This window comes from Salvelinus fontinalis, chromosome 2 (assembly GCF_029448725.1).
Source record: "Salvelinus fontinalis isolate EN_2023a chromosome 2, ASM2944872v1, whole genome shotgun sequence".
Taxonomy (NCBI): Eukaryota; Metazoa; Chordata; class Actinopteri; order Salmoniformes; family Salmonidae; genus Salvelinus; species Salvelinus fontinalis.
In genome coordinates this window covers 90,664,067-90,681,128 of record NC_074666.1, presented here as the reverse complement: position 1 = coordinate 90,681,128, position 17,062 = coordinate 90,664,067, and the positions used below count along the sequence as shown (strand labels likewise).

The 17,062-nt window shown below is 43.0% G+C and overlaps 1 protein-coding gene across 1 annotated transcript; it reads left to right on the top strand.

Moving 5' to 3' along the window:
* Positions 1 to 7,666: 7,666 nt before the first annotated feature.
* Positions 7,667 to 12,950, top strand: LOC129831462 (tetraspanin-10-like). Its single transcript, XM_055894871.1, has 3 exons — positions 7,667 to 8,710; positions 9,060 to 9,676; positions 10,021 to 12,950. Exons 1-3 carry the CDS (start codon positions 8,621 to 8,623, stop codon positions 10,325 to 10,327), a joined length of 1,014 nt encoding a protein of 337 aa, XP_055750846.1. The 5' UTR covers positions 7,667 to 8,620; the 3' UTR covers positions 10,328 to 12,950.
* The last annotated feature ends 4,112 nt before the right edge of the window (positions 12,951 to 17,062 follow it).

The following is a 17,062-nucleotide window of genomic DNA, read 5'->3' as shown; positions in this document are numbered from 1 at the left end:
CCAGATGATTTAATAGACTATCGTTCAATAAAGATCCCATGGAGTTAACCTGACATTATGACAGAAACCAGATGATTTAATAGACTATAGTTCAATAAAGATCCCATGGAGTTAACCTAACATCATTACAGAAACCAGATGATTTTATAGACTACAGTTCAATAAAGATCCCATGGAGTTAACCTGACATCATGACAGATACCAGATGATTTAATAGACTATAGTTCAATAAAGATCCCATGGAGTTAACCTAACATCATGACAGAAACCAGATGATGTAATAGACTATAGTTCAATAAAGATCCCATGGAGTTAACCTGACATCATGACAGAAACCAGATGATAAACTATAGTTCAATAAAGATCCTGTGGAGTTAACCTGACATCATGACATAAACCAGATGATAGACTATAGTTCAATAAAGATCCTGTGGAGTTAACCTGGCATCATGACAGAAACCAGATGATTTAATAGACTATAGCTCAATAAAGATCCTGTGGAGTTAACCTGGCATCATGACAGAAACCAGATGATTTAATAGACTATAGCTCAATAAAGATCCTGTGGAGTTAACCTGACATGACAGAAACCAGATGATAGACTATAGTTCAATAAAGATCCCGTGGAGTTAACCTGACATCATGACAGAAACCAGATGATAGACTATAGTTCAATAAAGATCCCGTGGAGTTAACCTGACATCATGACAGAAACCAGATGCTAGACTCTAGTTCAATAAAGATCCCGTGGAGTTAACCTGACATCATGAAAGAAACTAGATGATAGACTATAGTTCAATAAAGATCCCGTGGAGTTAACCTGACATCATGACAGAAACCAGATGATAGACTATAGTTCAATAAAGATCCCGTGGAGTTAACCTGAAATCATGACAGAAACCAGATGATAGACTATAGTTCAATAAAGATCCCGTGGAGTTAACCTGACATCATGACAGAAACCACATGATAGACTATAGTTCAATAAAGATCCCGTGGAGTTAACCTGACATCATGACAGAAACCAGTACAGAAACACACAGCTTGTTTATTACTCATGGTAGCATGTGATCATCCTGGCACACTTATAAATGGATCTAATGATCTTGACATAACATGTTTTTATTCAAACATTAACCAGAAAAACAGAGATTCGTTCCCTCTGGAGCTGGGCTGAGGAGAGGAGAGGAGGAGAGGTGAGGGGGGCGGAGGGGAGGGGAGAGGAGAGGCGAGGAGGGGAGGTGAGGGGGGGGGGGGGGGGGGGGGGGAAGAGGAGGGGAGAGGAGAGGAGGAGAGGTGAGGGGGCGGAGGGGAGGGGAGAGGCGAGGAGGGGAGGGAGGGGAGGGGAGAGGAGAGAAGGGGAGAGGAGAGGAGGAGAGGTGAGGCGGGAGGAGGGGAGGGGAGGGGAGAGGAGAGGTGAGGAGGGGAGGTGAGGAGAGGAGGGGAGAGGAGTGGCAAGGATGTGAGGGGAGAGGAGAAGAGAGAAGAGGAGGGGAGAGGAGAGAAGAGGAGAGGAGGGGAGAGGAGAGTCTGTGGCCAGCCCAGAGCCTGAGCCAGCTGGGTCTGGAGATCCCTGCAGAGCAGAGAGCCATGATGCAGTAACGAGAAGAGATTCATGGCTCGTGTGAGATAACCGTTGGTCTTCTATGTTTCTCGATGTAACGGCTGTCTAATTCCTCCTCCTCGGATGAGGAGAAGGAGTAAGGGTGGGACCAAAACGCAGCGTTGTATGATGACATACTGATTCATTTAAATAACGACGAAACACGAATAACACTTGAATTGATTACAAAATAACAAACGACGTAGACGGACCTGAACATAAGTAACTATCGTATCTTTCCCTAGGATACTTCAACTGGTAACTATCATTCCTTACCCCAGGACACTTCAACTGGTAAATATCATTCCTTACCCCAGGATACTTCAACTGGTAACTATCGTATCTTTCCCCAGGATACTTCAACTGGTAACTATCATTCCTTACTCCAGGACACTTCAACTGGTAACTTTCATTCCTTACCCCAGGACACTTCAACTGGTAACTATCATTCCTTACCCCAAGATACTTCAACTGGTAACTATCGTATCTTTCCCCAGGATACTTCAACTGGTAACTATCATTCCTTACCCCAGGATACTTCAACTGGTAACTATCGTATCTTACCCCAGGACACTTCAACTGGTAACTATCATTCCTTACCCCAGGATACTTCAACTGGTAACTATCGTATCTTTCCTCAGGGTACTTCAACTGGTAACTATCATTCATTACACCAGGATATTTCAACTGGTAACTATCATCCCTTACCCCAGGATACTTCAACTGGTAAATATCATCCCTTACCCCAGGATACTTCATCTGGTAAATATCATCCCTTAACCCAGGATACTTCAACTGGTGACTATCATCCCTTACCCCAGGATACTTCAACTGGTAAATATCATCCCTTACCACAGGATACTTCAACTGGTGACTATCATCCCTTACCCCAGGATACTTCAACTGGTAACTATCATTCCTTACCCCAGGACACTTCAACTGGTAACTATCGTATCTTACCCCAGGATACTTCAACTGGTAACTATCATTCCTTACCCCAGGACACTTCAACTGGTAACTATCATTCCTTACCCCAGGATACTTCGACTGGTAACTATCGTATCTTTCCCCAGGATACTTCAACTGGTAACTATCATCCCATACCCCAGGATACTACAACTGGTAAATATCATTCTTTACCCCAGGATACTTCAACTGGTGACTATCATTCCTTACCCCAGGATATTTCAACTGGTGACTATCATTCCTTACCCCAGGATACTTCAACTGGTAACTATCATCCCTTACCCCAGGATACTTCAACTGGTAAATATCATCCCTTAACCCAGGATATTTCAACTGGTGACTATCATCCCTTACCCCAGGATACTTCAACTGGTAAATATCATCTCTTATCCCAGGATACTTCAACTGGTGACTATCATCCCTTACCCCAGTATACTTCAACTGGTAACTATCATTCCTTACCCCAGGACACTTCAACTGGTAACTATCGTATCTTACCCCAGGATACTTCAACTGGTAACTATCATTCCTTACCCCAGGACACTTCAACTGGTAACTATCGTATCTTACCCCAGGATACTTCAACTGGTAACTATCATCCCATACCCCAGGATACTACAACTGGTAAATATCATTCTTTACCCCAGGATACTTCAACTGGTGACTATCATTCCTTACCCCAGGATATTTCAACTGGTGACTATCATTCCTTACCCCAGGATACTTCAACTGGTGACTATCATTCCTTACCCCAGGACACTTCAACAGGTAACTATCGTATCTTACCCCAGGATATTTCCACTGGTAACTATCATCCCTTACCCCAGGATATTTCAACTGGTAACTATCATCCCTTACCCCAGGATATTTCAACTGGTAACTATCATCCCTTACCCCAGGATAGTTCAACTGGTAACTATCATCCCTTACCACAGGATATTTCCACTGGTAACTATCATCCCTTACCCCAGGATACTTCAACTGGTAACTATCATCCCTTACCCCAGGATACTTCCACTGGTAACTATCATTCCTTACCACAGGATATTTCCACTGGTAACTATCATCCCTTACCCCAGGATACTTCAACTGGTAACTATCATCCCTTACCCCAGGATACCTCAACTGGTGACTATCGGGAGAATAAAGAAAAAGGAGCACTCTGTTGCTGGGTAGATCTGATAGATTTATTGATGGGACAAGTAAACAATCGGCTGACGTTACAGCATGAATCACCTTCATTAGAGCCTATCTATGATCATCAATATGAATGAGGTGTGAGGCACAGGGAGTCCAGCCCTGGTTCTTCCAACCCTGGCCTGAGCTGGTGGTTCTTCCAACCCTGGCCTGCTTGATCCTGAGCAGTAAAACTATAATCCCTTCCAGAGCCCTGGGTGCAGGGCCAGCTCCAGCAGCTTCATCAAGTACCTCCCCCCAGCCCAATCCAACACAGCACAGCCCTGAATGGGGAAAGAATGACAGCACAGGACCAAGGTGCCAAGGAGAAGGGGGATATCACACCATCTCTTTTGCTCTCATATTGTTCACTTTACCTTCTCTCCATCTCTCTCTGTCTCTCATCATGCTCCTGTTTGTTGTTGATGGCAAGACATCTCAGTCTAGCTGATGGATATAACAGACTTATAAAACTAGGTCTCAGTCCTGTACTGGAAAACAATATCCTCTGTGTTCTAACTCTGGGGACCCAGGCAGCCTCTGTGTTCTAACTCTGGGGCCCAGGTAGCCTCTGTGTTCTAACTCTGGGCCCCAGGTAGCCTCTGTGTTCTAACTCTTGGCCCCAGGCAGCCTCTGTGTTCTAACTCTGGGGGCCCAGGCAGCCTCGGTTTTCTAACTCTGGGAGCCCAGGCAGCATCTGTGTTCTAACTCTGGGGACCCAGGCAGCATCTGTGTTCTAACTCTGGGGGCCCAGGCAGCCTCTATGTTCTAAATCTGGGGGACCAGGAAGCCTCTGTGTTCTAACTCTGGGACCCAAGCAACCTCTGTGTTCTAACTCTGGTGGCTAAGAAAGCCTCTGTGCTCTCACTCTGGTGGCTCAGGCAGCATCTGTGCTCTAACTCTCGGGGCCCAGGTAGCCTCTGTGTTCTAACTCTGGGGGCCCAGGCAACATCTTCGCTCTCACTCTGGGGGCCCAGGCAGCACACGAGAAGACACACAGATCAGCAGAGACCCAGGCCTCTCCTCCTATTCCATATTTGACTATGTTTGACCAGGGCCCAAAGAAGGGAAATGCCAGATTGAGGCCAGATAGAAATGGACACCTGTGACATATGGTGGAGGATTTTCCATAACCCTGGACTAATCCTACACACACAGGAATACACAGTACTACACAGAAAGAGATAGTACTACACAGGAAGGGACAATACCACACAAGAAGAGACAGTACTAATCAAATCAAATCAAATGTATTTATATAGCCCTTCGTACATCAGCTGATATCTCAAAGTGCTGTACAGAAACCCAGCCTAAAACCCCAAACAGCAAGCAATGCAGGTGTAGAAGCACAGTGGCTCCGAAAAACTCCCTAGAAAGGCCAAAACCTAGGAAGAAACCTAGAGAGGAACCAGGCTATGAGGGGTGGCCAGTCCTCTTCTGGCTGTGCCGGGTGGATTTTATAACAGAACATGGCCAAGATGTTCAAATGTTCATAAATGACCAGCATGGTCAAATAATAATAATCACAGTAGTTGTTGAGGGTGTAGCAAGTCAGTCCCTCAGGAGTAAATGTCAGTTGGCTTTTCATAGCCGATCATTAAGAGTATCTCTACCGCTCCTGCGGTCTCTAGAGAGTTAAAAACAGCAGGTCTGGGACAGATAGCACGTCCGGTGGACAGGTCAGGGTTCCATAGCCGCAGGCAGAACAGTTGAAACTGTAACAGCAGCAAGGCCAGGTGGACTGGGGACAGAAAGGAGTCATCATGCCAGGTAGTCCTGACGCATGGTCCTAGGGCTCGGGTACTCCGAGAGAGAGAAAGAAAGAGAGAAGGAGAGAATTAGAGAGAGCATACTTAAATTCACACAGGAGTTCACACTTAAATACTACACAGGAAGAGACAGGTCTACACAGGAAGAGACGGTAATACACAGGAAGAGACAGTGTTATACAGGAAGAGACAAAGGAGCTGATCATAGACAACAGGAAAAGGCGGGCCGAACAGGCCCCCATTAACATCGACGGGGCTGTAGTGGAGCGGGTCGAGAGTTTCAAGTTCCTTGATGTCCACATCACCAAGGAACTATCATGGACCAAACACACCAAGACAGTTGTGAAGAGTGCAAAACATTTTCCCCCTCAGGAGACTGAAAAGATTTGGCATGGGTCCCCAGATCCTCAAAAAGTTCTATAGCTGCACCATCGAGAGCATCCTGACCGTTTGCATCACCGCCTGGTATGGCAACTGCTCGGCATCTGACCATAAGGCATGACAGAGGGTAGTGCGTACGGCCCAGTATATCACTAGAGCCAAGCTTCCTGCCATCCAGGACCTATATTATAGACAGTGTCAGAGGAAAGCCCATAAAATTGTCCTAGACTCCAGTCACCCAAGTCATAGACTGTTTTCTCTGCTACCGCACAGTATGCGGTACCGGAGCGCCAAGTCTTGGACCAAAAGGCTCCTTAACAGCTTCTAAGACTGCTGAACAATTAATCAAATGTTCACCGGACTATTTCCATTGAAATTAGTTTTGTACACTGCTACTACTGTTTATTATCTATGCATAGTCACTTCACCCCTACCTACATGTACAAATTACCTCAACTAACCTGTACCCCTGCACAATGACTCGGTACCGGTACCCCCTGTATATAATCTTGTTATTGTGTAACTTTCATTGTGTAACTTTTTATAATTGCATTTTTCAAAATTTTTGTATTTAAAAAAGAATATCGCAATCTTTATATATATATATATGGGGAGGGAGAAGAGTCCATATACTATAGAATTTTTTTTTCCCTCGTTCCCAAAGGTCCATTATAAAGAATATACCCCTAGATTGTAGAGTGTGTAAATAATTGAACGTTTTGTTTACAGTCAAATTCTAATTTGTTCACATCGGAAGCGTCTGAAGACTAGACTGATTAAATGGTTCAGGAGTTGATGTTTTGAAATATTGCAAACCCTGTTGAAGAGTTGAACAGAGTGAGGAGACCTGTGGGAGCTGCTAATAGAAATCAGTATGGAGTAATGGAGTTGTTTATGTCCTCCTCTGAAGGAGCACTGAGCTGCATAGTACACACACACACACACACACACGCACACGCACACACACACACACACACACACACACACACACACACACACACACACACACACACACACACACACACACACACACACACACACACACACACACACACACACACACACACACACACACACACACACACACACACACACCGGTTTAAGATTGTGACATTTTATAGTTTATACGTTTTATAAGAGATTCACATTTTCTGCCAAAGTATATTTTAAAAGAGACAAGGTATTTAGAGGTATTTTGATGCATAGAGAGAGAAATAGACCACATTCCTGACCATACTGTTATAAAATGAAACCTTTCCTCCTCCTTACCCTACAGATCCTTAACGAGCTGGAATTGATTTTTGTTGTGTCCAGGGGTGGAATTCAAAAAGTTATTCTGGAAACTCAGCACTGTAAAAAAAATAACCATGGGAACTCAACTAAAAAAATATACTAAAAATAATATTTTGTGTCTAAAAGTGGCTTTAGGATATTGGTTTCCATGCGTTCCCTCCATTTCCACCCCTGGTTGTGTCTAAATGTGTCTTTAGGATATTGGTTTTCATGCTTTCCCTCCATTTCCACCACTGGTTGTGTCTATATGTGTCTTTAGGATATTGGTTTCCATGCTTTCCCTCCATTTCCACCCCTGATTGTGTCTATATGTGGCTTTAGGATATTGGTTTCCACCACTGGTTGTGTCTAAATGTGTCTTTGGGATATTGGTTTCCATGGTTTCCCTCCATTTCCACCTCTGGTTGTGTCTAAATGTGGCTTTAGGATATTGGATTCCATGGTTTCCCTCCATTTCCACCACTGGTTGTGTCTAAAGTTTGCTGTTGTTTTCACTTCATTCTTTTTGAAGTAATTATATCTACCATAGAGACACTCATTGGCTAAAACACACAACATGCTCACAACATTCTCACAAATCTGTATTATGATGTCATTCCGCAGCCTCATCACATGGCTGTTGTGGATCAAAGTGGGGTCTGTTCCCTGAGCATCTCTTCTTCCTGTAACACTAGGGTGAAGTTGGCCTGAGTAGACGCTGATCTTGGGTCAGTTTGGCCTTTTCCCCACTAATGGTTAAGCTTAGGATTGGGGAGGGTAGGCTGATCTTAGATCTGTACCTAAGGGAAACTTCACCCTGTAGTGTAACAGTCATTGAGGAGTGATCTGATTACTTCTTAATCGCCTGCACTGTGACTCTCACATGATGCTGCTAGAATCCCTGGGAGCCCTGGGCTTTATTCATTAGGCACCAAACAAAAGCAACGGTCCAAAACAGGGAGTGTTCTACATGAATTTGACCAATAAGAAACTCTCGTTCCGTTACAAGTTATTTTGCTACAGTGTAGATGAATGAATACACTCTTCTGTCTGCTGGAGCCCTGAGCTAACGACCCACCCACCACACCACACTGCATAGAGCTGTACTGACCTGGCTTCCGCCACCTCAACTCTCTCCCTTTCCCCTCACACAGTCTCCTCTCCTCTCCTTTTCTCTCCTCTAGTCTCGTAAACTGACCGGAAGACGGGGAGAACTGCCTCTCACACACTGATTAGCTGAGGACAAGGGGAGAATCGTCCATCACACATTCATTCGTTGAGAGGACAGGACAAGGGAAGAATAGTTTCTGAGAGGACAGGAGAATAATATCTTCTGAGAGGACAAGGGAAGAATATTTTCTGAGAGGACAGGAGAAGAATATCTTCTGAGAGGACAAGGGAAGAATAGTTTCTGAGAGGACAGAGGGAGAACCGTTTCCTGGCAGCTAGGAAGATGAGGAGGTTACAGTCCATGAGATGGTTTTGTTTTCCCTGGTTAAGGAGAGAGACCTCACAGACTGAGACCAGCCCACTCATACCAAAGGTAGAGTAACTGTATGTCTGTCTGACAACCTGTATACTGTTAGTTATGTACTCACTGTACATCATATTGAATAGAGTTTACAGTCCCTTCAACGTTGCAAGCATAGAAAAAGAATTGAATAAAAGGACTTGCAACCTTTAACCCTGTCAATTTGACTGGTAAAGTCATGCGTAAACTTCAATTATGCCATTCTTGACTTGAATGAGGAGACCCGTTCTATAGATTCTAATTCTATGGTTGCAAGTAGGCTAAACCTAAAGACAATGACCACTACAGACTGAACTTGATGAGTTGTTTTTGTCTCAGTGAAATCTCATTGTTTATTGTATGTCCTGTTTCCTCTTTGAAGAAAGACACAGATAGAGAGTTGTCAGGAGTCCTTCAGGGGACTGATGAGAGCAGCACAGAAGAACAGGCTCCAGAACCAGGACCGAATGATGGACCAGGGAACAAGGGTAGAACCAGGGAGGTAAAACACAAAGCCCGTAGCAGGCCCTTCTTCCTGAGAGACTGTCTTCTCAAGTACCTCCTGTTCTTCAGCAACCTCCTCTTCACGGTGCTAGGCCTGGTGGTCCTGGCCCTGGGACTGTGGGGCCTCATCAACAAGGAATCCTTCGCTCAGGAGAAAATAGGACAGATCAGCACCGACCCCATGCTGGTGTTTGTGATACTGGGCTTGGTGCTGTCTACCCTCTGCCTGTCAGGCTGTGTGGGGGCTCTGAGAGAGAACTGCTGCCTGCTCCAGGTCTTCTCAGCCACTGTGCTGGTCCTGGTAGCAGCCCAGGTCCTAGCGGCCATCGTGGCATACAGCCTGCAGGGACAGATAGAGGGATACCTGAGGTCAGGTATGCTGGCTGCCATGGTGCGTTACCAGGATGACCTGGACCTGAGGTTCATCACAGATGAGATCCAGATAGGACTGCAGTGCTGCGGGGCCGACAACTACAGAGACTGGGAGGTCAACATGTGAGTGAGATGTGACTGACCAGACCATTGACATCATGACTTGTGATGACATGGTCCATTGACTGACACACAGCCTTGTGAACTGATGTCTGTCAATGTGGGTTGTTACTATCATTTTGATAGTTTTGTCAGTTTTGAGCAGGTCTCTCTTGTAAAATAGAGTTAATCTCAGAGAATAAACTATAAGAACAAAGATGAAATAGAATGTATAAAATATAAATCTGTCGAAGATGATATGTTACTTAACCAGAGTTATTGCTTTTATGTCAAATAACATTATCCAAGCAGCCAATTGAATTGGTTACAGTCCTTGCTTCTCCCCTCCCATGTCCTCCTCCTCCCAGGTACTATAACTGCTCTGCCCCGGGGGTGCTGTCCTGTGGGGTCCCTGCTACCTGCTGTGTGGACCCCCTGGAGAACGGCACAGTGTGGAACTCCCAGTGTGGAGTAGGATCCCAGCAGCTGGATGAGTTCTCTGCTCAGAGCGTCATCTTCCTGGGGGGCTGTCTGGGGGGCATGTCCCGCTGGATAGAGCAGCACACAGGCCTGATAGGAGCTGTGGGTATCGTCCTACTGGGGATTCAGATCATCACTCTGTTCATCACCACACAACTGATGGATAACATCCAGTGCAGTAAAGCTACAAGTTAATAAGACCCAGTGGAGTAAAGCTACAAGATAATGAGACCTTGTGGTGTAAAATTACAAGATAATAACATCTGGTGGAGTAAAGCTACAAGATAATAACATCTAGTGGAGTAAAGCTACAAGATAACATCTAGTGGAGTAAAGCTACAAGATAACATCTAGTGGAGTAAAGCTACAAGATAACATCTAGTGGAGTAAAGCTACAAGATAACAACATCTAGTGGAGTAAAGCTACAAGATAATAACATCTAGTGGAGTAAAGCTACAATATAACATCTAGTGGAGTAAAGCTACAAGATAATAACATCTAGTGGAGTAAAGCTACAAGATAATAACATCTAGTGGAGTAAAGCTACAAGATAATAACATCTAGTAGAGTAAAGCTACAAGATAATAACATCTAGTGGAGTAAAGCTACAAGATAATAACATCTAGTGGAGTAAAGCTACAAGATAACATCTAGTGGAGTAAAGCTACAATATAACATCTAGTGGAGTAAAGCTACAATATAACATCTAGTGGAGTAAAGCTACAATATAACATCTAGTGGAGTAAAGCTACAAGATAATAACATCTAGTGGAGTAAAGCTACAAGATAATAACATCTAGTGGAGTAAAGTTACAAGATAATGAGACCTTGTGGTGTAAAATTACAAGATAACATCTAGTGGAGTAAAGCTACAAAATAACATCTAGTGGAGTAAAGCTACAATATAACACCTAGTGGAGTAAAGCTACAAGATAACATATAGTGGAGTAAAGCTACAATATAACACCTAGTGGACTAAAGCTACAAGATAGTAACATCTAGTGGAGTAAAGCTACAAGATAATAACATCTAGTGGAGTAAAGCTACAAGATAACATCCATGATGCTAGCTGGACTCTTGTTATCACTATGTGCTGATGGATAAAAACCATGAAACCATGGAAATGTATTATGATGATGATAAATGTCCTTGACTGTAATGTAACCATAGGACGTCAACCTTCTGTCTTGGAATGCTTTTCCGAATGATCTTCATAATGGGACTCTGGAAAAGGAGAAGATGCCAAAGAACGTGCAATGTGCAGTAGTCTATAAATAACACTGTAGTCTGTAACTAACACAGTAGGCTATAAATAACATAGTAGTTTATAAATAACAACAGAGGCAGATTGTTTTTTCACAATACAATGGTCTCTCTCTCTCTCTCTCTCTCTCTCTCTCTCTCACACACACACCATGTAATAGGAAAAGTATCATATTGATTATTGCTCTATCCTCTCTTTATGGTTGTGAGGTGTGTGCCAGGTCATATTACTACGTCATAGTGACTTGGTCTTTAAGATAATGAACTCAGCTCTTAATCAACCCAATCTCCAAATAATACGCCAACCCGCGGGGTACCTGCAGCAGCAGAATTACGCCTTGACTTGACATTTAAATTACAACATGTGGTGTCTTATCTTAGCTGTCAGTCAAACACAGCAAAAGTGAAAATAAGATTTCAGTTTTCAATCATTAATTCCAAATGATTAAATGAAGGGTTAGGGTTAAGGTTAGGGTTATGGTTAGGTTTAAAATCAGATTTTAAGTGGCTGTGCCAGCTACTGACGACTCTGCAGAGCTGCCTCCAGTTCAAGATTCATGACAATACATGCCAACCTGCACACTATTTATTTCATTTTTATACAAGTTCAGCAAGTGGTACTCAATGCTTTTGTAGGTAGAGAACAGAGGAGGCTGGTGGGTACAGGCTTAATGTAATGACTGAAATGGAGTGGATAGAAAGATATCAAACACATCAAACACATGGTTTCTATGTCTGATACAGTTGCATTAATTCCATTCCAGCCTTTACAATGAGCCGGTCCTCTGATATCTCTGCCCACTAATCACCACTGGTGGAGAAATAATGATTAGAACATACAGTGTGATACAATACAGGAAACCTTCCTTTTCATGTTCAGCCATACAACCTTAACAGTGACACCATTTAGATAGTTTACAGTTGATGATCTGGTCGTCCTAATAATGTTCCACAATAACAAAGTGATTGTTTACATCAGGTTTGGAGATGATATTCCTGGAATGGATGGTCTTGTTACTGGTAAAATATCTCTCTGTTGGCAGACACATTCTGCCAACGAATTGCAAAAATTGCTGAAGCTGGAGACTTTTATTTCCCTCACCAACTTTAAACATCAGCTATCTGAGCAGCTAACCGATCGCAGCAGCTGTATATAGTCCATCTGTAAATAGCCCACCCAATCTACCTACCTCATCCCCATACTGTTTTTATTTACTTTTCTGCTCTTTTGCACACCAGTATCTCTACTTGCACATCATCATCTGCTCATTTATCACTCCAGTGTTAATCTGCTAAATTGTAATTCTTCGCTACTATGGCCTATTTATTGCCTACCTCCTCATGCCTTTTGCACACACTGTATATAGACTTTCTTTTTTTTCTACTGTGTCATTGACTTATTTATTGTGTTATTGGCTTGTTTATTGTTTATTACATGTGTAACTCTGTGTTGTTGTCTGTGTCACACTGCTTTGCTTTATCTTGGCCAGGTCGCAGTTGTAAATGAGAACTTGTTCTCAACTAGATTACCTGGTTAAATAAAGGTGAAATAAATGAAACATTTAATTCTAGACTATTACAGCTTCCTTTCTTTAAGAACAATACAAGAAGGGACTCACACATGAAAGAGATTCAACTTGTTTCCAACGTGGTTCCCGTGGAATACACATTGAAATCCTAACTGAATCCTAACTGAACACTGCTCTGTTCCTCTCTCTAGTTTCACTCTAATCACTGAGGTAAACTATAGTGAAACTGAGAGATTATTCAATTCGGTTCCCAGGATACTGTGCATTATTCAACTATTCTGTATGTTTCCATCCATAGATATCACAGTGATCTAATAAAATAAAATAAAAAATTAGGTCTGTCTGACATTCAAAAACAATACTTAGGGCTGCATTCAATCCGTATCACTGAAGTTTTGTGGCATATTCGCGTTACAGAGTTCGCGGAGATTGCATTCACGGTAAACGCTGCATATGTCAGCTCAATCGGAAATCACCTTTAGATTTTAACACGTTGCAGATTGATCCAGGTCTTATTTCTAAAATAAACCCAATTTCCATTTCAGCTTCTTGTGAACAGATCTGCCCCTGGGAGGCTTACAAACACCTGGAGCTGCATGAGCTGGCAGAGTACAGAATCATCTGAGTACTACAACAGCCACAATCCTCTCTGTCTGTCATCAGCTACAATTAGAGAGGGAGTTTCCGTAGCAACTGGATCAAATCACAGCAGAATTTACATTTAAGTCATTTCGCTGACGCTCTTATCCAGAGCGACTTACATTTAACCTTTTTTTTATTTATTTTTTTATTTAACTAGGCAAGTCAGTTAAGAACAAACTCTTATTTTCAATGACGGCCTAGGAACAGTGGGTTAACTGCCGTGTTCAGGGGCAGAACGACAGATGTGTACCTTGTCAGCTCGGGGATTTGAACTTGCAACCTTTCGGTTACTAGCCCAACGCTCTAACCACTAGGCTACCCTGCCGCCCCAGGGTAGCATAGTGGACAGATCAGAGTCAGACAACAACAACAACAGTACATTTTGGAGGCTGCCTGGCTTGGTTTGTATTGTTGTGGTCTCCTGAATCCAAGAAGTAACATCTCTGATATCACGGAGGACATGTTTGGTGTCTCTATTTCACATGATTCTCTCTGACAACTACATTGTCCTGTTTCACTAACACACTAGCCAATACATTGTAGTGTTCCACTAACACACTAGCCAATACATTGTAGTGTTCCTCTAACACACTAGTCAGTACATTCTAGTGTTCCTCTAACACACTAGCCAACACATTGTAGTGTTCCTGTTTGGCCCTGTCTGGGGGTATCATCGGATGGGGCCACAGTGTCTCCTGACCCCTCCTGTCTCAGCCTCCAGTATTTATCCTGCAGTAGTTTATGTGTCGGGGTGCTAGGGTCAGTGTAAGGGCTGTCTCTCTCCTCATCCTCGGACGAGGAGAGGAGAGAAGGATCATCAGACCAAAATGCAGCATTTGGGAAATAAGCCATCTTTTATTTCAATACGACGATGGCAACACGAAAAACAAAACACTTTCAAATTTACAAAACAAGAAAACGACGTCGACGAAACCTGAACATAAACTTACATAACTACACGTAAACTCACGGACAGGAAACAGACGACATCAAAATAAACGAACAGCCAAACAGTCCCGTATGGTACATACATTCGACGACACAGGAGACAATCACCCACAAACAAACAGTGAGAACACCCTACCTAAATATGACTCTTAATTAGAGGAGAACGCAAAACACCTGCCTCTAATTAAGAGCCATACCAGGCAACCAAAACCAACATAGAAACAGATAACATAGACTGCCCACCCAAAACACATGCCCTGACCTAAACACATACAAAAAACAACATAAAACAGGTCAGGACCGTTACAGTCAGTCTGTTATATCTGGAGTATTTATCCTGTCTAATCCGGTGCCCTGTGTGAATTTAAGTAAGCTCTCTCTAATTCTCTCTTTCTCTCTTTCTTTATTTCTCTCTCTCGGAGGACCTGAACCCTAGGACCATGCCTCAGGACTACCTGGCATGATGACTCCTTGCTGTCTCCAGTCCACCTGGCCATGCTGCTGCTCCAGTTTCAACTGTTCTGCCTGCGGCTATGGAACCCTGACCTGTTCACCGGACGTGCTACCTGTCTCAGACCTCCTCTCCCTTTAGTGTATAGTGATATCTCCCACTCGTACTTCCTCCCGTGGGATTTATTTCTAACAGTTGTTTGTGATTTTCTGCCAAGTTAAACTACTGACACTTCACTCACTCAGGGATTCTAGTGTTTTCCCAACTACCAGTACCTGCTGTATAAATGTCTGATCCTTCTTTTCCCAACTACCAGTACCTGCTGTATAAATGTCTGATCCTTCTTTTCCCAACTACCAGTAGCTGCTGTATAAATGTCTGATCCTTCTTTTCCCAACTACCAGTAGCTGCTGTATAAATGTCTGATCCTTCTTTTCCCAACTACCAGTAGCTGCTGTATAAATGTCTGATCCTTCTTTTCCCAACTACCAGTAGCTGCTGTTTAAATGTCTGATCCTTCTTTTCCCAACTACCAGTACCTGCTGTATAAATGTCTGATCCTTCTTTTCCCAACTACCAGTAGCTGCTATATAAATGTCTGATCCTTCTTTTCCCAACTACCAGTACCTGCTGTATAAATGTCTGATCCTTCTTTACCTAACTACCAGTAGCTGCTGTATAAATGTCTGATCCTTCTTTTCCCAACTACCAGTACCTGCTGTATAAATGTCTGATCCTTCTTTACCTAACTACCAGTAGCTGCTGTATAAATGTCTGATCCTTCTTTTCCCAACTACCAGTAGCTGCTGTATAAATGTCTGATCCTTCTTTACCCAACTACCAGTACATGCTGTATAAATGTCTGATCCTTCTTTACCTAACTACCAGTAGCTGCTGTATAAATGTCTGATCCTTCTTTTCCCAACTACCAGTAGCTGCTGCATAAATGTCTGATCCTTCTTTACCCAACTACCAGTAGCTGCTGTATAAATGTCTGATCCTTCTTTTCCCAACTACCAGTACCTGCTGTATAAATGTCTGATCCTTATTTTCCCAACTACCAGTACCTGCTGTATAAATGTCTGATCCTTCTTTTCCAGAGTATAGTTCTACAGTACCTCGGGTTCCTAATCTCTCAGACATGATCATGTATTATATAAGTCCCTATTGTAGTATTACAATAATGTATCAATGAACAACAATTCTCTCTTACATGTATTGCATACTGTTAATTTATGTTGCCTGTGCTTTTCTATACTGTAGATACTATTTTCCTACTCACTCTCAAGCGCCAATTTTGATATATCATTTCCATGTTCAATTGAGTGCTGAAGGTGTGTTTTGTAGATGCCTGACTGTGCATGTCTGTCTGTGTGGTGGAGCGGTAACTGGGAGCAGCTGTATCAGCTGTGATGACAAGGAACTTAGCTTGGCTCAGGTTATGGGCTTTATTAAGGTGTTTGATAATTGGAGGAGCATGTGAATTTTTACACAACTATCAGCAGCAATGGATTCGTTGGAACAAACTCAGAATAAAGTTGGAGACATTGTTTTTGTAACGTTCTTCGTCGGGCGAAAGAGAGGAGGACCAAAATGCAGCGTGATGATTATCCATTTTAATAGAATACTTTAAACAACGAACTAAAACAATAAACCGGCAAAATGAACGAAGACGAAACAGTCCCGTAACGTAAACACAGGAACACAGTAACAGGAACAATCACCCACAACCCACAATACAAAACAGGCTACCTAAATATGGCTCCCAATCAGAGACAACCACTAACACCTGCCTCTGATTGAGAACCATATCAGGCCAAACACATAGAAACAGACAAACTAGACATACAACATAGAATGCCCACTCATATCACACCCTGACCAAACAAAGCAGAAACATACAACGCAAACTATGGTCAGGGCGTGACAGTTTTGGAGAAAATGAATCTGCCTTTGTTATATGAATTGTTATACTAATAATCCATCCCCATCATAATCTGTGTACTCATTGATTCAGTTACAACAAACAACTGACTGAAGATGCCTTCTGCTCTAAATGGGCACCGACAGCCTTATTTCAATAACACACATGGAGA

What these genes read in the sequence shown, in the direction of transcription:
- LOC129831462 (XM_055894871.1), top strand. Translation starts at nt 8,621, where the DNA reads ATGAGGAGGTTACAGTCCATGAGATGGTTTTGTTTTCCCTGGTTAAGG. An exon ending in CCAGCCCACTCATACCAAAG is followed by an intron (nt 8,711 to 9,059) that starts GTAGAGTAACTG and finishes TCCTCTTTGAAG; the next exon opens with AAAGACACAGATAGAGAGTT. An exon ending in AGAGACTGGGAGGTCAACAT is followed by an intron (nt 9,677 to 10,020) that starts GTGAGTGAGATG and finishes TCCTCCTCCCAG; the next exon opens with GTACTATAACTGCTCTGCCC.